Source organism: Prionailurus viverrinus, chromosome C1 (assembly GCF_022837055.1).
Source record: "Prionailurus viverrinus isolate Anna chromosome C1, UM_Priviv_1.0, whole genome shotgun sequence".
Lineage (NCBI taxonomy): Eukaryota > Metazoa > Chordata > Mammalia > Carnivora > Felidae > Prionailurus > Prionailurus viverrinus.
The window spans coordinates 11,330,946-11,356,317 of record NC_062568.1 but is presented as its reverse complement, the minus strand read 5'-3'; the positions used below and the strand labels follow the sequence as shown (position 1 = coordinate 11,356,317).

Here is a 25,372-nt window from a genome sequence, read left to right as displayed (position 1 = left end):
TGCCTCTCAGTTCTCTGGCTTACATTCTGAAAACCGTGGACACATAGTTTTTCCTCAGTACTAACTCATCCACTAAGCACATACTTAGTGAGCACCAAGAGAACAAGGAAAAGTTAAGAAGGGGAAGACAAATCAGAATCAAATCCAGTCCGTGGTATCAAATTAAGACCCATCGTATCCATCAGCTTGTTTTTTAAGTTTATTTATTTTGAGAGAGAGAGAGAGAGAGAGAGAGAGAGAGAGGGAGGGGCAGAGAGACAGGAAGACCCAGAATCCGAAGCAGGCTCCAGGCTCTGAGCTGTCAGCACAGAGCCCCGTGTGGGGCTCGAACTCACGGACCGCAGATCATGACCTGAGCCGAAGTCTGACGCCCAGCTGACTGAGCCACCCAGGAGCCAAAGGAAATTTTTATGATAGTCTCACAGAGAAGACACCCATTTTCTAGAACTCAAGAGGAGACAGTTCCTGGTAACCTCTTCTTTTCCAGATTCTCCCATAGTGACGGACAGAAGTACGAGGTGAGGTGGGCGCTTCCTTACCCCACTGTGGTTTTAGACACGCAATACACCTGCTGAAGAGTCAGAGGAAAAGTCGGGACGAAGCGGAAGGCTGATGAAAGAAACCAGGTTCTTTGGTTTCTTCAGTTGAAGAAAAAGACACGTCTTAGGTTGGAAGCATTCCTACCTACCCACAGACTTCCCTCATAAAACAGATGTTTGCTTTAAGGAAAGTTTTGTGCCCCCGGACATAAGGAAGAATTCTTCCGTGGCTAGAATTTTGGAATAACACACAACTAGGACAGCTGGTCATGCTAGTCAACAGTAACATGGTTGAGAAAGATGACTGATGGATGTGAAAATCACAAAGGCAAGAACTACTCTGGGGTAGTTTGAAAGAAAGGTTTGTGACTTAATTCAATTAAGTCCTTAATTTTCAAGTGTTAGGAGCAGTATCTCCAATGACCGACAGATGTCCACTTTCCTGTCCTGAGATGCTGTCTGTCATCTGAGACCACATCCTATTAATCTCAAGGGTATTCGGTAGTTTTTAATCCAAACCATATTCTCTATTTCCTTTCCTTTTCGCTTACAAATCGCGCTGACATAACCGTTCAGTCATTCCACAAATGCCCTTTAAGCCTCTGCTCGAAGAACTTAAAATCCAAAGAGCTAAGGAGGCATTTATGTTTAGACAGTTAAGCGCTATCTGGCTAAATAAAGATAGTGGCTGAGATGAGAAGCCAGAATAGGCAGGAGGGCATCGCAAATTGCAGAAAGAACTCTGGAAGGATTTGGAGTAAAGTCGGTGAAACACGGTCAAGATTAGGAGGGACAAACAAGAGGCAGAAAGGTGAAAGATGGCTGAATAGAGGTGTACCTGCTCCAAGTACGACTGGAAATTTCAAGAAAACACTTAGCGCTCTGACTCTGTGAGCACGGAGGGCTCATCTAGGACATGTGAAATGAGATACAGATGAAAATATATTTGATTCATATACTTACAAGTATTCTTTGCCTTAGTAATTTGGTGGGAAGACCAATGACTTCTAGCAGGATTGGGGGCAAAATTCTGGGTTTGAAATTTACCAGCTGCCGTCTTGGGCAAGTCGCTCAAACTTCCTTCACTCCGTTCTCCCATTTCTGAACCACCTTCCTCTCAGATACAAACGAATAAAAGTGAACTAAATGTGAAAATAGAGCTTAAAAAAATCTTTGTAGACACTGAAATGTTTTCTAAATATAAAGTACCAGAAGTAAGTCATCCCTAAAACAACTTTTTATCTGCACCTGTTTCAGATGACCTTTTGTGGGTCTGGTTCTGCTATTTAAGTTAACTAAGCTATTGACAATTAGGACTAAAGCAAAGGACAATTCTAATTATAAACGGAGTCTCTGTTTTCTAAGAGATATGAGATGCTTCTGAACTTCTTTCAAGCACACAGGTTGTAAAATGTCATTCAAATGTGAGTTGACATTAAAACTAGTTTCCACTGCACCTGTTACAGACAACATTTTGAGGGATTTGTTCTTTTGGTTGACGGAGGTGTTGACAGTCCTCTCTGGATTTCACCTCTATATCCGGAGGGTATGTAAATAGTTCTCCTAACCACAAAGGTACCGTGGTGGTGAAATCTCTCCCACCAAGTCATAATCCTGAATCCAGAAAGGGCCCTAAGCATCTCTCTTGTTTTGTAAGACCAGAGTGATCTCCAAAGATGCGCTAATGTGAACAAAGAAGAAGCCATTAGGTACCACGTGGATCCCCGAAATCCCACCAAAAGGAAGTGTCAGGGTAATAGAGCCCAGAACCCTACGTAGTCAGGTTAAGGGCAGCAAGATTAAGCATGTGGAACAGATGTCTTTCTGCACACTCATTGAAAACAAGTAAAATGGAAAACAAATAAAATGGTAGTGAAATATCATTTTTTTAAAGATGGACCAAAAACCATTGAGGATGAAAGAAAAAAAAATTCACCAAAGCCTGAAGGTTGAATGAACTGAGCTTTCTACTAGAAAGCCAACATAAATGATCACCCCCCCCCTTCAAATAATTCTGTATTCAGAATTCCACATATCCCTGGGAAACTGAGAATGCTTTCTGAATAGAATCCCCATTTGCTATGTACCTGCGGTTACGCTTGGTGGGAGACCTGGCCCCATGCACGCAGAAAGCACATGTGGGTTTTATCTCCTTGTGTGTTTTTGATAGACAGAAACAGCACAGATTCGGGGGCTCTATCATGACTCTCTAACGGTGGTACATTTCACAAGGAAGAATTACAGGAGATGCTTTGATGTCAAACAGAGGAGGCTCCTTTTAAGCAAATGGTAAATTTAACTTTCTTTGGTTCAAAGCTCAGCAGTTCTCCTTGCTCCCCACCAACGCGAGTGCTACAATTTTCTTTTATTCGCTTCCTGAATGACTTGCCATTAAACACCTACAAGTCATTTTACTGCAGCAGTTTGGTACTTCTGACACCCAAATAGGATGGAGAGGAGAAAAAAAAAAAAAAGATAAGGAGCAAAGAAAGGCAGGAAGGAGTTGCTGTGAATCACCGCGGGCCATCAAACTGTTTGCTTGGGTCCAGTATCGGGAGCGATGAATTAAAAACAGTTCGGAGGACTTGGAGTGGGGAGTGGGGGGAGGGGGAAAGCACTGAAACAGATCGACTGCATTTCACTACTGGCCCAAATTAGGAGGGCGGAGGGAGGAAGGCAGGAAATAAACAGATGCAGTGAAAGGTCTCCAGCCTGCAGGCAAGGAAGAGTGAAAACAGCCTTTTATGAAAGTCAAGAAACCAAAAGCCTAGGATGTCAGTGGTACAACAATGCCCAGTGCTTAGAGGGAAAAGGACTTCTTAACCACAGCGGGGTTCCCCCTCCCCAGGATCTGAATGTAAAGGGATGCTGTTCACGTAAGGGGTCTTTCGCGGATAGGAAAAATAAACCCGAAGTTTATACATATCTCTGCTTAACGCAAATGGCATATTTAAATTTAATTACTTGGAGCTTAAGGTGGTTTTTGTTCCCCCCTTTCTCTCTCATTTCAACACCGCAGCTCTGATTTGCTCTTTATCAAAGGTTTGTGCATTTTAAAACGCTGTCAGGCATCAAAATTAAATGCTCCAGAACACTAATGATATCCTTGTGATTAAGGGTTTTGTCGCCACAGCAATGCTAAGAACTCTCGTGCTAATATTAATTGCTTTCTTCACATCCCACCAAAGGGAGGGAAGGATTTCTCCTCTGAGCTTTGTACGACCAATGGCATTGAACAACACTGTAATTTTGTTTTGTATTTTTTACTATTATCACTGCGGTCTTTTAGAGTACTCAACAGTGTGCCCTGTTTCATTTTATTTTATTTTTTTTTTTAAGTTTATTCATTTCCTTTGAAAGAGAGAGAGAGAGAGAGAGAGAGAGAGCACAAGCCGGGGAGGAGCAGAGAGGAGACTCAGAATCCAGTGCCCTCAGCGTACAGCCCTATGTGGGGCTCGAACTCAGGAACTTGAGATCATGCAAGAATGGAATGGTCCTGAGCCACCCAGGCGCCCGCAGTGTTTTCATATACACATGATTTCGTTTGCAATACGCTCAACCAGCTGGGTTAGCCCTCCGTTATTTTTTAGGTAAAAGTCATTAAGACTGCATTCCTGTCCACCCTCCTCGATAATCACCAATGTAAGAACGCCACTCTGCACCCCACAGCTTTTAGCTGCTGTACCATTAATAAGCACCTAAGCACATTCTATCCTAGTCAAGAAATAAATCTGTAAAATTGTTTTTTTTTTTTAAAGGTACCGAGGGGCGCCTGGGTGGCTCAGTCGGTTGAGCGACCGACATCGTTTCAGGTCACGATCTCACGGTTTGTGAGTTCGAGCCCCGCGTCGGGCTCTGTGCTGACAGCTCAGAGCCTGGAGCCTGCTTCGGATTCTGTGTCTCCCTCTCTGTGCCTCCCCCACTGTCTCTCTCTGTCTCTGTCTGTCTCAGAAATAAATAAATATCAAAGAAATTAAAAGAAAAAAAAAGGTACCGAAAAAGTTGATGATTCCAAAATCGATACTGAATTATTTTCCTATTCAACAAAAGATCTAGAACCAAATTCTCGATTGAAGCCTTTAGAAGACTCTGGATTAAATGAAGCTCATTTATATTTAAATATGGATGTATTAATATTAATTAAGCATACACTTAAAATATATGAGGGATGCATTTTTTTTCCAGAAGGTGATTTCTTTCCAAGGTCAGTACAAAGAGTCTATTTTAAACAAATACTATATAAAGTAAAGCAGGGCACCATAACACTTACCAAAAGATACAACAGACCCATGCTTACAACGATTTTCAGAATCTCATTTTGGGAGACTCCTGGTGTTTTCAGTAAGTGATCCAAGAGTAAGACTTTACAAAACATTAAGCTCAGACTCTTAATTTACTTAGCTTTCCAGAGGAATGGGTGGCAGGTGATCTTAGAAAAACCTTTTATAGGGAGCTATTAACCATATTTTAAATGATGGAATGTGATATTCTTCCCTTTCATGTTAAGTATCTGCAGAAGAAAGGTGAAGGTGTTGGGATTAACCTCTGTGGCTAACTGCCCAGAAGATGAGAGCCCCCCTCCCCTAAATAACTGTTTCTGGGGGCGCCTGGGGGGCTCAGTCGGTTAAGCATCCGACTCTTGGTTTCAGCTCAGGTCATGATCTCACGGTTCGTGAGTTCAACCCCTGCATCAGGCTCTGCACTGATAGTGCCTGGTTGGGATTCTCTCTCCCTCCCTCCCTCCCTCCCTCTCTCTCTCTCTCTTTCTCCTTCCCCTGCTCACTCTGCCTGTCTCTCAAAATAAATAAACTTCAAAAACTTTTAAAAAAAGAATAAATAACTGTTCTGGGATGGAGCTGCTCAGACAGGGACTACATTTCCCTTACATGTCAGATGGTTCACGTGACTGAATTTCAGCAAGGGAATGTGGGTTTAAGTGACTATTCCTCTTCTAGGCCCGCGTCTTTGGGTTCCTCCATCCTCTCTAACTTACAGTCTGCCTGCTGGATGTTGATACCCACGTCCGTCTGGAAAGCTCTCCCACCAACCCCTCCCTCATCACCACCCGCTGGATGTAACTTGGGCAAGAAATAATTTTAATGTTTATTTATTGTTGAGACGGACAGAGCATGAACGGGGGAGGGTCAGAGAGAGACGGAGACACAGAATCGAAAAGCAGCCTCCAGGCTGCGAGCTGTCAGCACAGAGCCCGACGTGGGGCTCGAACTCACGGACCGCGAGATCGTGACCTGAGCCGAAGTCGGACGCTTAACCGACAGAGCCACCCAGGCGCCCCTAAGAAATAATTTTAAATGTCAGTTAACCTACTCACTGACATTTGGGGTTACAGCAGATGTTCATTCAGGTAAAGTGTAGCCATTTGGCAAAAAGAAAAAAAGGGCATTTTTTGAATACCGTTTTCATATAATAACTAACTAAAGTGTAGTGTATTGTGGCTACAGAAGATTGAGCGGTGGTCTAAAGCTGCCTGAATGGCCTTCAGGTCCCCTCTTGGGGATGCACCTATGACCATGCACCGTGAGCAGATATCGACGCACTCCTCTGGCGAGCGCGGCCCTGAGGTCGGCCCTGACCGGAATAGAAGATGCAGGTTTGCAGGGACACGATCGGCCACGGGTCTTTTACCCGTGAGTGGATTCAGCAGAGTCCCACATTCCTGGGCTCAAAGATTCCGCTGAGTTCGTCTTAACGTTAAACGGGAAAAGACAGTGGTGTTCTCCAGATGGCTCGGTTGAGTTTTCTTTTCAGAAAAGGGTTCCTCTTCGTTGCCTAGTTACCAGCTGGCGTGGCCTGGGCCACGTGAATTGGAGGAAAACAGAGAAGAATGGGCAAATGAGCAAATACTGGTCTCCTCGGTGAGGCCCTTGGGCACACAGGTAACATCGCTTCATCCTTGCATCTCCTCTGAAGCGCTTATAATTATCCCCTTTGAATTCATATCTGCAAACTTAGGTAATACACGGAAGTTCAGTGATCGGACCAGCGCTATAAAATGAATTTTTAAGCCCCAAGAGTGCCTGCCTCAAAGGCATACAATCCTCCTACCGTATGACGCGCCTGTAAACACACGCTCAACAAGTGAGCATTTATTGAGTAACTACTACGTGCCCAGCACTGTTTCAAAGGCCTTGAATAAATTAATCCTATCGCCCTCACGAAAACCCTACGAGGCAGGTATTATTATTGTTCTCCTTTTACAGATCAGGAAACGAAGGCACAAGAGGGTTTGAAGAGCTTGCCCCGAGTGACAGCATATAAACAGTGAATTCACAAGTCCGGTCCCGGAGCCCACAGTTTTCAACCCCTGAGCCACAAAAGGCCTCTGGTCTCTCCCCTCCTCGCACTGGTAAGAAATGAGAGATCTGAACGTTAAATGGCTTGCTCTCCAGCAGCAGCGCTAGCAACAGAGCAAACCTTAGGTCTGCTCCATGTCAGTCAGGTACAGGGCCACCTATGTGCATTCCTGCTTGCCAGAAATCCAGAGGTAATTTAGACATGACCTCTGTGTCTAGACAAAGCTTAAAGCTTTTACAGATGGATCACCTCATGAGAGAACTACTTAGAGGGCTAAGGGAAGAATTGTCTAAAATGGAAAAATTCAACTGCAAAATAAAACAACAGCATGTGAAGCTAGGGAAGGTGGAGGGAGAACGGGGCAAGGCTGTGGAAGGTTGGCGACGTTCTATTCTTTGCCCTGGTTTATGGCGGCACAGGTGTTCGCTTTGGGATAATTCATTGACTATACGTTTATGTCTCATCCACTCTTCTGTATGTGTGTATATTTCATAATCAAAAGGCTATAAAAGACAAAGAAAAGCGTTAACTAAGGGTATTAGGGATGGAATACGAAAATTAATATTAGACCCATCCAAAATGCTTAATCTTTTGGGTAAAGGTCTAAAGGTGTCACGAAAGATCTAAGTTTTTGGAACTTAGGACTTTTGTAACGAGTTAATCGTTCTGTTTCACGTTTGAGCCGTACAGCAATCCCTGCTCTCTGTAGTAAAGAAAATGTATTAATTAAATGCTTGTTTTGCTATTTTTTAAGGTTTATTTATTTTTGAGAGAGAGAGAGAGAGAGAGAGAGAGAGAGAGAGAAAGCCTGCCTGCACGTGCACGAGGGGCAGAGAGAGAGGGAGACAGAAGATCAGCTGTCAGCACAAAGCCCGACGTGAGCCTGGAACTCACCAACCACGGGATCATGACCTGAGCTGAAGTCGGATGCCTAACCGACTGAGCCACCCAGGCACCCCTCACTTTTTAAAAATTAGTATCTTAGGGGCGCCTGATCTCGCGGTTCCCAAGTTCGAGCCCCGGGTCTGGCCCTGCGCTGACAGCTTAGAGCCCGGAGGCTGCTTCGGATTCTGTGTCTCCCTCTCTGTTTTCCCCTCCCCTGCTCGCACTCTGTCTCTCTCCCTCTCAAAAGGAAATAAACATTAAAAACATAAAAAAATAAAATAAAATAACAATTACCATCTTAAATTAGCATTACTACCTGTATAGCCATACCGTCAGTTGTACAATCACAAGTTGAGTAACAGCTCAACTTGGAACCGAGGCACGTATCCCCCAGAATAACGGGATGGCTTAGGGGCACCGAGTGTCTCTGCTGTAGTTCAAGTGTGTATTCTGTTTCCTCTGAGAGCGGCTTGTTTTACTTTCTATTTGCTTACTAAGAAACTTGTTGGCAGGTTCCAATCAGGGTAGCCCAACATTTGCCAACAGAAACATGGCAGGATTCAGTGTGTATTTCCTGTTAAGTACGAATGCCAGTTTGAGGCAAATAGAAAAACAAGTCTTTCTACTGGAAGGCAATTTGTAAGAATTTGCCTGAGCAAGGCAACCGTTTTAAGATAAGGGAATGGGCAAAATTTAGCAAGAATAAAAAATTAGGTATTTTGTTTTCTCTGAATGCCGCTAGGAAGATGAACCTTCTCACTGCTTCTCAGGAGGTTGAAAAGTATCAAGGAAAAGCTCTTAGTTGCAATGAGTTTGCATGTGTCTTGATGGGACAGGAGGACGAGCCTTGGGCAACGTGAGCCCCTCCATGCCCAACAACGTCTGCCAAACTTATTCTGGAATCCGGAGGATGGTGGAAAGGAAAGGTTCTGTTCTGCTGAGCAGAAATACAGCATAGAGAGTAGCAAAGGGTTAGCTGCTCTGAATCAAGGCTTCTATTCCTTGAGCTGTCAACTCGGCTCTTGGAGAGGTTGGAGCCTTCCAAATCTGGAAAATAAAAGCTGTGCTGTGGGCTTCAGGTTGTCTTTGTTACTCAGACAGCTGCTAATCGTCCTGCTGTGTTTGGAACCAAGGAGACAATGCTGTAACATTTAGCTTTCTGACATGCGAAGCATCTAGATCAGTCCCCTATTAAAGATGTATTAATCACAAAGACTCTAAAAGCCAGGAAGATAGATGCACCCAGTAAATCTTCTGCTCTGCCTTTTACTTTCCACACTCAGGTTTCTACATTTACAGGCAGACATGCTTAAAAGCCTGCTCCAGAAACTGACCAATAAAAGGCCTTGTTCATTACTTTATATCAGATGCCCGATGATTTCCTACCCCTGAAAAGCCTTTCGGAAAGAGGTAAGACATTGATCATTCCGCTAAAAGAGTCGTCTGTTTCAATAAATAGATCCACTGTGACTGTTGTCATCTTGACTTTGTAAGTGTGATAACTGATTCAGGAGTGTGGCTTTCTTTGCCCCTTGCTACGGGGACATCCAAATAATGTGTGTAGTTAAAAAAAAAAAAAGAGTTATTCGATAAACTTCAGGGAACAAAATTTTACTCCTCCTAGTACTACCAGTACTAATTAGCATCACTACTACCCATGCTAGTGCTCCTAATAATACGAATACCTGGCCTCCAAGCCAGGCCAAATTACCCTCAGGTCAAGGCTCCGAGTGAGAGTGAATAAATGGTTGCTTATTCTGGACTCAGACACCTGGAACAATGGAAAGAATGTGTGCTGGATGAAGCCTCGGAACCCTGTGTACTGAAATTTATTGTTAATAAAAGGTCTCAAAGTCACTTCTCCACCTTGGTCTTCATTTCACAAGAGCACTGAAGACAGACTTACCACATTCTCCATAGCATGTGTTACGACTGGGTGACCTGGTGATCAACCCCAAAACAAAGAAAAAATTGAAAGAATAGAAACAAAGAGTCTGCCTGATATTATCATAGAGGCCCAGAATGCAATTTTCTTTCTTTCTTCCTTACATAGAATCTTCATAGGAGGCATCCAATCACCATAATACGAGAGGAAGAGAAAAACCTCAACACACGAGGTCTTAGACCTACAGAAAAGCAGCATTAGCCATTCTGAGTTATTGTAAATCTTTTGAAATTAGATTGCTACTTTTTTTTTTATTTCTGAGGCTAATGGAACCCATAAGAGACAAGTACAATATTTGTGAGGTGCCAGGTTGGTGCCAGCTCAAGGCCCTGAATTCCTTGGCTTTCGCTGGACTCTGAATATATCATGAATAACTCCTTCCCCATCACCGGCTCAGTGACAGTCCACCATCTTCCAAATTGAAAGAGTAGGAAGTCAATTAGTGTCACTTATGATGTGAACACCTGTCGACTAAGACCTGGACTGAGACCAATTTCATTACCACAGCCACTCAATGGCTGCCAGATGGTCAGGACTTGGACCACTTATGATGTAGTCCAGATTCAAGGAGGTGACCTAAAGACGGAAAGGTCTAGAGTCCCATTAGTCATCTCCTGAGCCATCCAATTCCCTAGCACATATACAATTGGAATAGGATACCTATTTTTCCTAATGGTCATTTAAAAAGACCACATGAGCTGCTAAAAAAAAACAAAAACAAAAAGAAAAACAAAAACAAAAAAACACAAGCTATGGTAACCTAAAATTGAGGATATTAGCTCCTTAAATAATAAGCATCCTCGCCAACCATGGTCATTTTAAAATCCCAAACTACTGGGTAATAACTCAATGTCCTTTTCTCTAATTGCGGTTCAAAACACACGGACAGAGCAGGAACACACACACACACACACACACACACACACACACAAATGAAAAATATTTGACAAAGAATAAAGTGGAGCACGAAATTATAAGCTACAGATTATCACTGACAGAGTAAGATAGATAGGCAGAGGGTACATTTCAATACAATTTTGGTCGCGAATCTATGTGTTCTGTGCTACTTGGAATTTTTCCAAGTCCAAATGTTGCTTGGCTTAAACAACGAGGGCTAAATGATGAGAAATGATGGCCATGGATGATAAAGTAGAGTGTTGCAGGTGGAAGAGACAGAGAGAGAGACTGAGAGACAGAGATTGAGAGGGAGGGAGGGAGAGAGAAACGGGAAGAAATCCAACCCTGAGACTCTCCATTTTATTCCCAGTTGGCTTCATACACGGAAGTCTGGGAAAGGTCTGAATACAGGGAAATCAAATATTCAGGGGCCAATATCCATAAGCCATAGAATGAATGCTGAGGAGCTGGTTTTTAGTACTACTTAGGGAAAGCTTTGTTTCCTTGTAGCCAGATCTTTCTTGCCCAGTTTCTCGGTCGCTACAGAGGCAAGCACAAAGTGACTGGTAAGTGGAGAGAAGCGACAGAGACCTTTGGGTTAAATTACAACCAGCACATTTGGAAAATGCTTCATACACAAATGGTCACCACATGCTATGCTCTCAAAACTAGGGCCACGAAATGATATTCTTACAGCCCTCATATTTGAAACCCTATCTTTTTGGCAATTGTCATAAAAGCTATGATCGAGGTTAGAGAAAGGAGCATAATTTATGAGAAGGAATTTTAAGCTTGGGAATTTGCAACCATAGAATTAATGTGTTTTTTTTAATATTGGGGTATCAGCCAGAAACTAAATTGTATGTGCCAGATAGTTTAAACTCCTACAGGCATTATAAGACCGAAGCTGCAACAGCGGACCTATTAAATTTTAAAATGTGATTAAGGCCAATGGATGTCTCCAACTGGATCTGTGTCTGAGAATTCAAGATAACTTTTGTAGTCTTAAAGAATAACAAAGAATGAATTAGGAAACCTCTCATTGTTTTAGGGCTTGAATTTTGTTTTCTTTCTTCTCTTTTTCTTTTTTAACTAGGAGGTTTCACAGCATCTCACCGGGACCCCTCTTTAACAGAACTTGCTGAGGTGTGAAATTCAGTATTACCGGCCCCACCCAGGAGTCACTCTGTAAATCCCAAAAGGACCTCATTAGAACAACACATCACCTAGAAAGAGTCCCACAGCATGGCCTCCAAGAAAGACAGTGGAGCAGGGCGCCAGCACACTACAGGCACTTTCCCGAAACTATTTCATGTCCTTCTGAAACAGGAAGGGAAGAGAGAGGATGGAGAGAAAGAGAAAAAGCCATCATCCGAAAGCACGCGTACAATGAAGGTTATACTCTTGAAGAGTTTACAGTGAGATTTAAAGGGCTTCTCGTCTGTCATTCTTCCCCAGACAATACCCTCTTATATTACACAAAGATTCTTTAAATATGTCACCAGCCTCTTCGAGCCACACCTGAATTAGATGGCTACTCGCCATTGGTGTCTGCGATGAGGGCTGTGAACACAATTTATGCTTTTTAAGTTCTATGACACTAATTTTCCCAGGCTGCTATTCTGCCATGTTTGTACTCCCAGCTTTCGGTGGAAAACAAAGCAACAAGAATCCCAATTACATGCTGTAATGATAATCACCACCCCGATGTTAAAATGGGGAGAAACGAGCTGATGTTACTTTTGCGAATTCTCAAGTCTCCTAAAGCGTCCTCCTGGGAAGATTCCCCAAATCAGGCTCTGCTAGAGCCCTGTAGGATTCAGTGAGTTTCCGTGCAAATAAGGGCTACACCAACAACTCTTCTGATCATCTCAATTTTTCAGATGGAAAAAAAAAATGGTCGTTGATCATCTTGGAAAGTGGAGGGAACACTTGAATAAGCTTTCAGCTAGTTGCATATTCAAAATCACTAGCCTGTTTGTATGTGTGCCTCTGGCTTTGATGCAGGAACGTGGAAGAAGCTGTGCTCTCTGCCCACCTGGACACTTTCTATGCTCAAAATACACCCTTAGTATGCTAAAAAAATAAATTAGGGTTGATTCAAGAGGCAGATTGACAGCTTGCAGTATGTTATCTAGAAAATAGCAACCCTCCGGGGAGCCATTGTGAGCTTGCCCCATTCAGTGCTTGTGCTAATCGATGGATCTCACCCAAGTGAGCTCATGGGTGGCAGTCCCTATTTAATACCCACTGAGAAGTCGCAGTCACATTTTTGTCTTGTTGGGATGCACACATCACCATCAAAAGGTTCCTAGATAAGAAGTTTTTAAAAATCATCCACCCCAGAGCCTTCATTAAAGAGGCTTTTTTTTTGACAGTGAGCATCCCACTGCCTGAGAAATTCATACACAGAGCTTATCATTTGGAAGATGCCAGGCAAAAAGAAGTGGCCCACCCTCTCCTCCCTCCCTCTCCCTCTCCTTCCAAGAGGGATCACAAAATAAAACAAATATTTCAAATCATTGTCATTTACCCAGAAGATATTTTGGGTAGATTGGGTTTTAGAAAGGTAGTCCTTGTGCCTTGTAATTAAAAAAAAACAAAAAACAAAAAACAAAAAAACAAAAAAACAAAAACAAAAACAAAAACAAAACCCAGATGGGTCAGGAGAGCCACAAAGAGTTCCTTTAGCACGAGCTGGCCAACTTCTCAGAATAGAGGAAGAAGGAATTTAATGCAAGGTTCTGTTTCTTCAGTTCTGTGCCTGTATTGATGGCCATTTTGCTGACCCATCAGCCAAATTCCCACAGCGCTCCGGGTACCAGCCTTCACACGTGAGATCCAATCATTAGTGACATTTTCCAACGAAGCCAGGGTGGTCCCCAGAGAAGTGGCCACACTGATGTGTGACATACCTCTCTTTTCTGTCACTGTAGTTCTGGGGCAGCCCATGGAATCTTTTTCATTCTTCCGGCACAGGCCAAGGAGGAAGAAGTACGCCTGTGTGTGTTGGGCGCAAAAGGTGGATGCTGGGGGAAGACCTTCTTAAAAAGAGCTATTTTTAGGGCGCCTGGGTGGCTCAGACAGTTAAGCGTCTGACTCTCGGTTTCGGCCCGGGTCACGATCTCACAGCTTCATGGGTTTGAGCCCCACTTCGGGCTTTGTGCTGGCAGTGCAGAGCCTGCTTGGGATTCTCTCTCTCTGCCCCTTCCCCACTTGTGCTCTCTCTGTCTCTCTCTCAAAATAAATGAAATTTTTTAAAGCTATTTTTAACACTGATGGATAGAGTTAAGGCTTGCTTATCTTGACAGATTAAAATGTAAAACCTAAAAAAAGAAAGAAAGAAAAAGAAAACCTTCCCAAGTCTTCACCTGAAGACAACATCTGGAATACTCTCTTGCTGTACACCCACGTGAAAACAGCACGCAGACGCTGACGTGCGGAGAAGGCTCTGTACGGCGGGGGTAATCTGGACACACATTTTAATGAGTCCCTGTAGATTTAAGATCTCTCCATGCAAGATTAGTCCTGCAGCACAGCTCTTGGTTTTCCTGGTGTTTAAGGGAAAAAAAACCCTTTAAAGATATTAGTAGGGGGCTAATGGGACGTTTGATAAAGTTTCTCTGGATCTTTTTATTAATGTTCAATGCAAACTAGACTCTAGGGTCTCTCCTAGCTCCTCGGAGGAGGTAGTCATTAATTGAGCCAGCTGGAGTGATACCTCATCAATGTAGAAGCCCACCTAAGACCTTTGCTAGTCCTGCACTGTTCATTTCTCATCTCAGCCAGGCACTTATTTTTCAAATCTCTTGATGGCTTCTCCAGAGGGTGCAAAGGCGGTGTTCGTGTTCGAAGTAATAAGCACAGCACTGAGAAATGAAAAACGAATCAGAATGAGGACGTCGAGTGTTTAGGGTGAATGCCGGAGAATGGATTTCCCTTCACACATAAACACACACACACACACACACACACACACACACACACACAAACACGTGTATGTGAATATGGACATTTATGTAAGAGTGAGGGGATGGGAGTGGGAAAAAAGGTGTCCTCAGTCTTGGGTGTAAATAACACTTTCATGTTCTTAGAGGGAAACCAGTTGACTGTTGAACAGCATGGGTTTGAACTGAGAAGGTTCACTTATATGTGGATTGTTTTCCATACAAGACTGTCCTATAAATGTATCTTCCCTTCCTTATGAATTCCTTAATAACATTTACTTTTCCCTAGCTTACTTTATCGTAAGAGTATAGCATATCAGATACATAACAGACAAAATAAGTGTTAATCGCTTGTTTATGTTATTGGAAGGCTTCTGGCCACCAGTAGGCTATTAGTAGTTAACTTTTGGGAGTCAAAAGTTGTATGTGGACATTTGACAGTATAGGGGTTGATGTCCTTCACCCCTGCAGTGTCTGAGGGTCAACTGTACCAACACCTTTTTTAAAATGCAACGCAATTTTTATATATACAGTAATTACGAGTAGGCTCAATACACACTATTTGTCTATGCTGTTCAGTCAGCCTTGAAGCTGGATAATTTAGTAGGTTCTTTTATTTTTTTTTCTCCCCATCAGGACTTGTGGCACCCACCCTGAGCATAAATTCATGGACCCTGGTGCCACACAAAAGAAGCTGTGTACCACTATACATCTCCTGGATTGTTTTATTCTTTTATTTTTAATTTTTTTTAACATTTATTCATTTTTTAAGAGACAGAGACAGAGGCACGAGAGAGAAAGGGAGACACAGATCCGAAGCAGGCTCCAGGCTCTGAGCTGTCAGCCCAGAGCCCGACACGGGGCTCGAACTCACGAACCGTGAGATCATGACCTGAGCCGAAGCCGGATGCCCAACCGACTGAGCCACCCAGGCGCCCCAAGTTTGTTTTATTGTTAATTATGATCACAATTAGTGAGTATGTTTAATAATTATAAAGGCGGCAACAATATCCAATAGACATGAAATTATTTTATGTATAACATTAGAATCAAGCGACTGTTCCCTTTCTTAAAAAAATAAAAATGTACTGCATGTTTTAAAATGTACATTTCCTGGGTGCCTGGGTGGCTCAGTGAGTTAAGCATCCCACTTCGGCTCAGGTCATGATCTCACAGTCCGTGAGTTCGAGCCCCGCGTCAGGCTCTGTGCTGACAGCTCAGAGCCTGGAGCCTATTTCAGATTCTGTGTCTCCCTCTCTCTGACCCTCCCCCGTTCATGCTCTGTCCCTCTCTGTCTCAAAAACAAATAAGCATTAAAAAAACATTTTTTTTAATAAAAAAATAAAATGTACATTTCCTAGGCATTGTGATGTAAACCAGGAGCCCATAGGAGGATCTGGGCTGTTAATGAGAAAACCATAGCCTGGCTTCTCTGAAGCCCATTGTGTGCCTGGTTCGGGCCTGTAATTACTCATGCACAGAAAGGACTCTAACCAGCTTCCACTCAGAAGTCCTAAGGATTACATACCAACCACCGAGGACGCGCAAACAACTTCCCAGCAAAATCTCTCAACAGAATTGCTCTACAGCTTGTTTAAAGAATTTTAAAAATGGGTCTTGAGAAAGATTTCCGACTTAACATTCAACTAGTTTCATCGCGTGTTTTTCCTCTAACTTTCTTAGGAGTTAGAAAAATAGAACATGATTTACAAGAGATCAAAGGCAAATGAGAGATCATCTCCACGAAGGGCCAAGGCATAAGAGAGCGTCTATGACTATTTAAGAAGGAAATCGCTGTCAGCATCTAGCAACCCAACAGTGCTCGGAATGCATATTTTCAAGAAAACTGAACATCGCCTGATCAGAACACTTCAAGCAGGTTCTACATTATACCTTTGAACCTGAGGGTCACTGGGAAAAAGGTCTTTGGTACAGGAGAGTGAAGGTATGCTTGAAATTCTACCTGATTCCCTGAGATCTTGTTTATGTAGCCCAAACCTCTGCAACGGAAGGGGTCTTGCCAATTAGGAAAATTGTCTCGAATGTGAGATTAATCTCAATGTTAATCCACCACAACCTTGACCAGGGTGGTTTCTGACAAATGACACCAGCATGTCAACACCTTCCCAACCTCCTTCCTGACTGGTCCTCTTTCTCGATTTAGTACTCCAGAGCAGGGATCGGCAAACCTTTTCCCACAAAGAGTGAGATGGTTAATATACACGCGGTATGGGCCACGCCCTCTCTTGAAACTACCCAGCTCTGCTCTTGCCCCGTGAAAGCCGTCTCAGGCAGTCCGCCAACGAATGAGTGGGGCTTCGTTCCTGCAAAACTTCTTTACGAACACAGAAAATTGAATTTTATATAATTTCCCAGTGTTGCAAAATATTCTTCTTCTTTTGGTTATTTTCAACCCTTTTGAAATAGAAAAAAACATTTTTAGTGGGTTATATACACCACCTGGGAGACGATGGAGATTTGGCCCCTGGGTTTTGGTTTGCCAACCTCAAGGGCACTAACAGAAAAGTCAGACATCTGTGCTTCAAAAATATCAACAGAACTTCCCCCTTGCTCCTCTCACTTCTCAAACTTACAGAAAAGCGTCAATTCTGGTCACGTCCGATTTGGCTTAATATTCCATCACCAGTCTCCAAGTCGCCAGGGGTGTGCTTTCTGCCTGTTACTTTGATTGCGAACCACACTTGAGGCCACTCCCATGCTGCCCCTCACCCCTAACTGTGGCCAGCACCATTCCAGAACGACTTTGCTCTCCAAGGCCTTTTCACACCGGGCCAAACTGGCCTTCCTGATCTCTCTCCCTTCTTCCTATTCCTTCCTACCCTTGGTTGCCATCACACAATGGCCCCATTACCTGACATCTGTGTTCATTTCACCCTAGTCAGGGGCAGAATTATACACACTGAAGCGAAAGAAGTTTGCACAGGTCCTTTCCAAAGCTCTGTTCTTCATTTGATATTTGCACTTTTGTAGGATATGTTTGAAATCGCACAAAAATTGTCTAAGCCTCAGACCCCACAAAGTCTGGTGCCACCATTCCTGGAGCACATTTCCTAGCTCAATTGCTCTAAGATGTTTCTGTTTCTCCCACCATCTCCTTGAAGCCTTCCCCTTACCATGTAGAAGACAGGTAGCAATTATACCCAGTGGGGATGAGAATTCCCACTGTTCTCCATTATCCTACTCAAATAACATAATCTGTCTAATTAAAAGATGACAGAGAAAGAAAGAATGGGAACTTGCCAGTTGAGTAATAAAAGACAGTATGCCTCTTGTACTCAGTTATTTTCTTTTCTCTACTCATTATTTTGGTTTTATTAAATTTATCACTACTTGAGAAAGAATTCATTGATTGTTTTGGGCTATAAATAAACGTGTTAAGTGACAAACAGGACTTGAGTATCTGCTATGGACTGTGCGGTGGCATTAATGTCGAGGTGTCCTGTCATTTTATTGGTGATGTGGTGGGTTTTGTTTTTGTTTCTGTTTTGCTTTTTCAGTCTTCTTGATTGTCCATCCTAGAGAACAAGGCTAGTATGATAAGGAGCACCAGTTCATGCATGGCAAGGCAACTGGGATTCTTTCACAAGGGCCCCCAAAGGGCTGTTTATAACCCTCTAAGAGCAGCGTTGGAAGGATTATGTTCCTGGCATGGAGCAGTGGAACCAAGCAGAGACAGGCTGGCGATGGAACCCTTGGAAAGTCGGAATTTCTATGAAGTCATGAAATCTCCTTTTCAAATGCGTATCACTAGAGTTTCTCCGTCTTGGCACCATGGGCATTTCGAACCAGATAATTCTTCACTGTGGGGGCGGTCCTACGCATGATGGGGTGTTTAGCAGCATCCCCGGCTTTCACCCACGAAGTGTAATGGCGGTCCCACCTGCGACAGCCAGAAAGATCTCCAGGCATCGCCACATGTCCAGGGCGGCGTATGGAAGAACCATACTCGAGAGGCAGCTAGCTTACTGTGTTGCCCTTCCAAGGAAATACCTTGGTAGGTGTGAGTTTGGAGGGGTAGAGAGAAGGCAGGATTCAGGTGCACCCTGCTGATTCTGCGGAAGCCTTTTTTGGAATTTCCCCCATCCTTGGAATTGCCTTGGGAGCCCATTCCTGAACATCCTGTGGGAATAAGCCCGACTTCTTCATGCCCATAACTCATGGCTATATTCTTGGAATCACAGACTTTTGGAATTAGAAAAGATCTTAGAGATCAGCTAGGTTCAAATAATTATGCAATCCACCAAATATCTGAACTCCTCCAAACTCAGTGTGTTAAAGATGTTTGTCACTGGGACACTGCAGCTGTGCTGACAAGAGGTTACCAGATGCCATTTCATCGTCAAGGATTTGGAAGAGTATCTCATGCAAAGGAAAAATCAGAGGTGTGATCACTGGGGCGCCTGGCCGGCTCAGTCTGTAGAGCATAATGACTCTTGACCTCGGTCGGGGCGTCGTGAGTTTGAGCCCCGTGTTGGGTATAGAGTTTACTTAAAGAAACAAAGAAACAGGGGCGCCTGGGTGGCGCAGTCGGTTAAGCGTCCGACTTCAGCCAGGTCACGATCTCGCAGTCCGTGAGTTCGAGCCCCGCGTCAGGCTCTGGGCTGATGGCTCAGAGCCTGGAGCCTGTTTCCGATTCTGTGTCTCCCTCTCTCTCTGCCCCTCCCCGGTTCATGCTCTGTCTCCCGCTGTCCCAAAAATAGTTGAAAAAAAAAATTTTTTTTAAAAAAAGAAACAAAGAAACAATCAAATAAATAAATGTGCCACAGCTCGCTGTCCCAGGTGCAACTGGGGGTTAGGAGGGAATGAATACCACCCATAGCAGTTCGTAACGATGTAAAACAGACGAAAACAACCTTGAGTACGATTCGGCCGCAGAACTGAAAGACAGGGGTGGGGGGCTTAGAGGGGGTGTGAAACGGTGCAAGCTGACTCTGAGATCTTCAGATCTACTGCTGGCTGCCATCTCAGCATGTTATTTTTTGCAAAAAGGTTCACAGCTCGGTTGCTTGGCCAGGAAAAGGAAAAACCCTTGTTTCCTTTATACAGCCTCTCTCTCTCCTGGCGACACATCCTGTATTCATTTGCCCGAGATGGTCCACTTGAGTAAAAGTAAACCAAAGGAAAGCCATTTGGAAAACAAATCACCGGGCCGTCTCCGTATTCCCTTTTCATAAACACCAGAACCATCTTCTCCTAAACAAAACACGCAACAGTTGCCACAGGATGTTTGATGGAGGAAGGGACAGGTTCAGTTTTCCCGGGGAATCTCACTTTGTTCCTTTTGGACTGTAATGCAGGGAAGTGTCGGGAGGGAGGAGTTGCCTTTTCCTGGTCTGTTCTTCTCCTACCGGGGGACTTCCGAGGGAGCTTCCCACCCTCACCCTCTTCCCGGCCTCTCCTTCCCACTTTTGGCATGGGGTGGGGGTGGGGATGAATTCTGTCACGGAAATCTGCTGTCTGACACCCTCCCACCTGCACAGAGTGGACAACCTCGGGGGCACAGGCTTGATCCTTCAGGGAGCCTGCCGTCAGCCAGCTGAGCCAGACCGTCTGGGTGACACTGGGCAAGTGTCTTTAAGAGCCAGCCCTTTTGGCCCCGGAAATAAAGCTCCCATCCTTCAATCAGATGGTCGGCAATAAAGCTGACATCCTGAGCTCCCGGGGTCTGGTCCCCAGTGTCAATTGGGTTTGAATTCAGGAGGGGAGGAAGAGCATCTTGTTAGTTACTTCTTAAGACCCCAACAATAGGACCTGGGTGAGAATGATCTAAATAACCATGTGAGAACACCAGCCCATTCACACCACATTCCACAACTAAAGGATGAAAGGCCGGTCAGACCTACCTTTCTGGTGCCCAGATACTGGTCGCCTAAAAGGGGAGAATGCCAGGCTGAATACAGGGATGCTATTAATTATCCACTAATGGTAAAAGAAAGCAACTTTGTCCTTTCAGGAGCAGGGAGGGTGCTCACTGGTTTCAGGTACTGGCCCTGACGTTAGCTTGGGTGAGTCAGGCCACCTTCCTGAACCTGTTCAGCTCTGAGCGTCTCAGAGGTCCTGGTGACAAAACCAGGTATCTAAGGAAGGCCCGTAGTGTTTGTTGTGGTCGTTAATAAGTGACTGATGAGAGAAAGAACCCTGTGAAAACAAGGCAGAACAGGCGAGCCCCTAAACCGGGGCTTTCAGGTGGTAAATGCTAATATGCATTTATTCTATGGATTCCTTACAGAATGAGCCATCATTGCCTACAGGGGTCCCTAAGGAATGGAGTTTAATGAAATGATAGGAATGACTGCAATTAGAATATAATTGTGTGTACGTAAATACGCTTAGGGGAGCTTTGATAGAGTTTACGGTTGCCACATTCACCCAGAATTTTGGCCTGCGTTATTAATTTGCCCTACTATGAAGAAAGGGTTTGTTAATCAAAGATAAACTATTCCGCTGATAGCGAATTAGGAAACTCCAGATCCTGTAATGAGGCAGTGCCTCGCACATACACAACTCTCTGCTAAGCGAAAGCTTTCTGGCTGGCCACATAGGAGGTCTCCTTATTGAAAGATTTATTTTTAATTTTGAACAGCTTCCCAGCATTACCCTTCATGAAAATTAAAAGAGGGAGCTGGAAGTTTGTCCTGTTCAGCAAACCGCCCGGCGGGTCTGCTCACCACGGCAGAGAAAACCTCACCGTGTCAGAGGAATCCCCCGTCCCCCCCCCTTCTGCTAGATCGAAAAGAATTACACCTACATTTTTAATAAAACTTAGACTTTCTTCCCCTCCCTCTCTCGTCTTGTTTTTGCACGTTTTCTTCTTTCGGAGGCTTTTTAGCCTGCCTTCTTTGCACTCCTTGGGCCTTCTGGCCTGGTCGGAGCTGACATAATCCCTTGGCCCGCATTCTTACGTATACAGAGAGTCATAGGGGTCCCCCCACAAAATCTGTGGGAGCCAAGCCTGTCCTCAGCATGTCTCCCAATGGCTATTCTCGGCCAAAGAGAATGACTTCACCTTGTACAGCTGAGGCCTCAAAAAGTCCCTTCCTACTTTTAAATCAGTTAAGCACACAAAGTAGCGATGTGTCTGAGGATACGGCGACGGCCCAACATAAGAATATTGATTGAATCATAAACCAGATTCCCCAGCGGGCGCAGAGAGGCTGGCCCCGTCTAACTCAGAGACAGCAGTAGCACCAATATGTTCCCCGGGATCCACGGGCAATATTTCCAAAAAAGAACCAATAAAAAGCTGGCAAAGACAGAGTACTTGCGATGCTATCAAAACCTCCTAAATCACACCAGTCTTTGTAGAAAAGTAAAGCCGATCACCGCTAACCGTGTTCAACACCCGAAAGCGCAGAAATAAAAGACCAGAGCAAAAGCAGACGATCTGTTCACACCACGTATTTTACAAGACGGGTCACATCTGTACACTTGAAGCTACTTTCCGGTAAGATTCGCCATTCGAGCCCCAGTTTCAAACCCCCACCCGAGTCGTAACTTTGTATTTATTCTAGAGAGTTCAGGGCAAGGGGAAAAATAATGGCTTTGGAGTGGGACGCTGGAATACTTTTCACTACAGGATCAATTAATACAGATATATTTTACTTAACTATTGAGTGCACTTACTGAAACATACATTTGAGAGGGAAGTACAGTAAGAGGTGATAGGACTGCCTGGCAATTTACAATCCTTTTCGGGCGAAGTTTGTTGTTCTTAAGGGCCTCATGAAAGGATAAGCTATCGCTCTTTTTTTTTTTTTTCCCTATTCCCCTTTAACTCGCCAGAAATAAATAACAGGGAGCCAGCAATGTGAAGCAGGTGGCAGAGACCCAGGATGGAAAATTAGCCGGAGAAAGCGTGAAAACGTTTGCAAGGGATGAGCGGGAACCAGTGGGTCAGGAGCTGCAATTTACAAACCCAGATTCGGGTTTGCTCTTTGAAACATTTTATAGATATTCGAGACTTTGTAACAGTTCTGCAATGAACTCAGCAGAAACTCTTCATGAACAGAGAATGTCTTCAAGTCGGCTGAATTAGAAGAGGAAAGTGATGCCGAAAATGGGGTAAATGCACTCTCCCCCACGTGTCAATTATGGATTCACCTAGCAAAGGGGCTGCAAACCTACTATGTGTTTTGAGGAAAATTCTGCCAAACCACACAGAGAGAGCTGCCCATTAATCTCTTCACCATCCACAGATTTACCTGATGACTCTAGTAGAGGCAGGTATACATTTTTTTTTTAATTCAAACAAGATCAAAACATAGCCACTGATGCTTTTGTTGGAAAAGACAGCACATGCCAATATGGTGCTCTGCATTGGTAAAAAGAATTTTATAAGCCAAAATAACCTGTTAAATGCTCTGATGTCCAACCATGGGCCTTGTGATCAAAATGGCTGATATGAATCCCTGACAAGAGAAGTCCAGCATGGAGTGACCCATCTCACCGACTGTCATCCCCTTTCAATCAGACAGCGTCTTTTAATCTCATGTGATCGTCACCACTTAGCACAGGGCATGCTATGCAGTTGGGTGTCCAAAACAGTATTGGTGAACAAATGATCATTCTTCTAAGAATCTTTTGTATTACAAGGCAGCTCGCAGGATTATAATCAGATCCATGGGGTTCCACTTTAATTGTAGAAGTAAGTCTAAGTTAATTCATGGATACCTACATAAGCCCTTTATCCTGTACATTTATTTTTTATTTTTTAAACTTTTGAAATTTTTTTTTTATTTTTGACAGAGAGGGAGAGAGAGAGAATGGGGGGCGGGCAGAGAGAGAAGGAGACACAGAATCTGAAGCAGACTCCAGGCTCTGAGGTGTCAGCACACAGCCCAATGAGGGGCTCAAACCCACGGACTATGATATCACAACCCGAGCCAAAGTCAGACACTCAACCGACTGAGCCAGCCGAGCGCCCCCTCTCTCTATTTATATCATACAATAAAGTAGATCGGATTCCTACCTGCTTGGTTGGTTGTCACGGTGACAGACACCGACTGGTCCGGGCTGGGGTTATACTTGGACACCCCATTCACGGCCCAGATTTCGAATGTGTAATTGGTGTGAGCCAGGAGGTCAGTGATGGAAACTTTGGTGGTCTTCAGGCCATTCTGCTGGGGGGTATAGTGGACCCCACTTCCACAGGGTCGGCACTTGCTGGAATCACCAGCCCCACATCTCTTGCACACCACATTGTAGGAGATGTCCTGGCGACCACCTGTGTTCTGAGGGCTGCTCCATTCCAAGTTCACGGACGTCTCATTGACGTTTGAGATCAAGTTGAGGGGAGCAGATGGTGGGCCTGGAGAAGGAAAAAAAAAACACACACATACACATACATTATCACACCAAGAACTTAAACTATCCTTTTGGAATCTCTCCAAGTTTCTATTATCCTCTGCAGCGATGGGAAGTAAGGTGGGCCCATGTGGCAAAGAAAGCAGAAAGCCAATCAAGCCAGCGAGGAAAAAAAAAAAGAAAAATCTTTTAAAAAAAGCACACCGTGAAAGAAGGCTGCTACATCGGTAACACTGACTGCTATCCTGAGACGGCGTGCATCTCGACATCAACATCAAACACGTTCCAAGTCCAGGCTTCTCTTTGAAGCGGCAGAAAAAGAAGATAGAACTTATCTGGTTTTTATCTCACCATCTGCAAACAGGCACAGATGAGCCTGATTCAAGTTCCCAGGGCTAGTGTGGGACCCTGGTAGAGTAAGAGTTATGTGCCACTTCTGAAGATAAATCGGGATTGCTAAGTACAGCGCGTCCTCAATGCGGAGTAAAATTAACCGAATCGTATAGACACGCCTCTTCAGCCCAGCACGGCAGTTGGGAGTTAAGCTCGTCATAGGTAATTAGTAGGAACTCGTGTAACCTGGTTGCAGCGATGTCAAAGGTAGAGTCGTTGGGAGATCCCAACTTGCGGCAGGGATCGTGCAGAGGCTCTCAGGCCCCACGTCCTGCCCTTCAGCTAGCCAAGGCTGGACCAGGCCCTTTTGAGCTTACTCATTCCCGCTGACATCAAAGAGTTTGTGAAACATGAACGGTGGTGGTGGTGGCTGTTTGGAAACAGAACAACTGACCGCAAACAACATAGTGGTTGGTTTTAAAGATAGCAATAAAAAAATAATAATAATAATAATAAGACTAGAGAGCCATGACGAACCCCCTTGTTTCTTGCCGGAGATTAGTCTTTACGTGCCAAAGAGCTGCAACGCAAACTGCCTTCAAGGAGAAGAATCTGGGTGGGAGAAGGGAGGGGATATTCCTGGACTGAGCCAGTACCAAAGGCTGGAAAGATATCTGCCCCACTCTGATGCCAAATACCTCCTCAAAGGGACAGGCGGAAAGTCCTCTCTTCCTTTCTTTTCCCCATTTTGGTCTTCCAAGAAAAGAACCAGAGTGAGTTTTAATGGAAATTTCAGGTTTCTGGCTCACTCTATCTATTCTAATGTATTTGCACTGAACTGCTTTAAGGGGAATGTGACCATGTTCCTCAGGAAAAGGAAGTTAACTGGAGGCCTGTGTGAACTGGGAAGAAGCTTTATCTAGTCAACCACAAAGGACTGCCTTGTTCCAAAGTAACCACGGGGACAAAATCGAACGAGGCAACCTACTAATAAGGAGTCATACCCAATATTTATTACTCAGCTCATGCTGTTGGACTGCTAAAGGATCTTGGTGGTAATGCTGAAAAAGGGTTAATCCAGGGCTTCCCGATCTCCCCTCGAGACTAATTATCAACAGCCTCTCTTAATTTTGAGATCTAGGCCCCGTCCAGTGTCATAAAATTTGTTCTTAAAAGAGTACCCCCAC

General features: G+C 44.2%; 1 protein-coding gene across 2 annotated transcripts in view; it reads right to left on the bottom strand.

The window, feature by feature from the left end:
* The window catches only part of EPHA4 (EPH receptor A4), a 151,183-nt gene that overhangs the window by 40,147 nt on the left and 85,664 nt on the right, over positions 1 to 25,372 (bottom strand). For both annotated transcript variants that reach the window (XM_047872707.1, XM_047872709.1), the window contains one exon: positions 23,518 to 23,856. In XM_047872707.1, the coding sequence (XP_047728663.1) occupies positions 23,518 to 23,856 (339 nt within the window). The remainder of the gene's footprint in view (positions 1 to 23,517; positions 23,857 to 25,372) is intronic.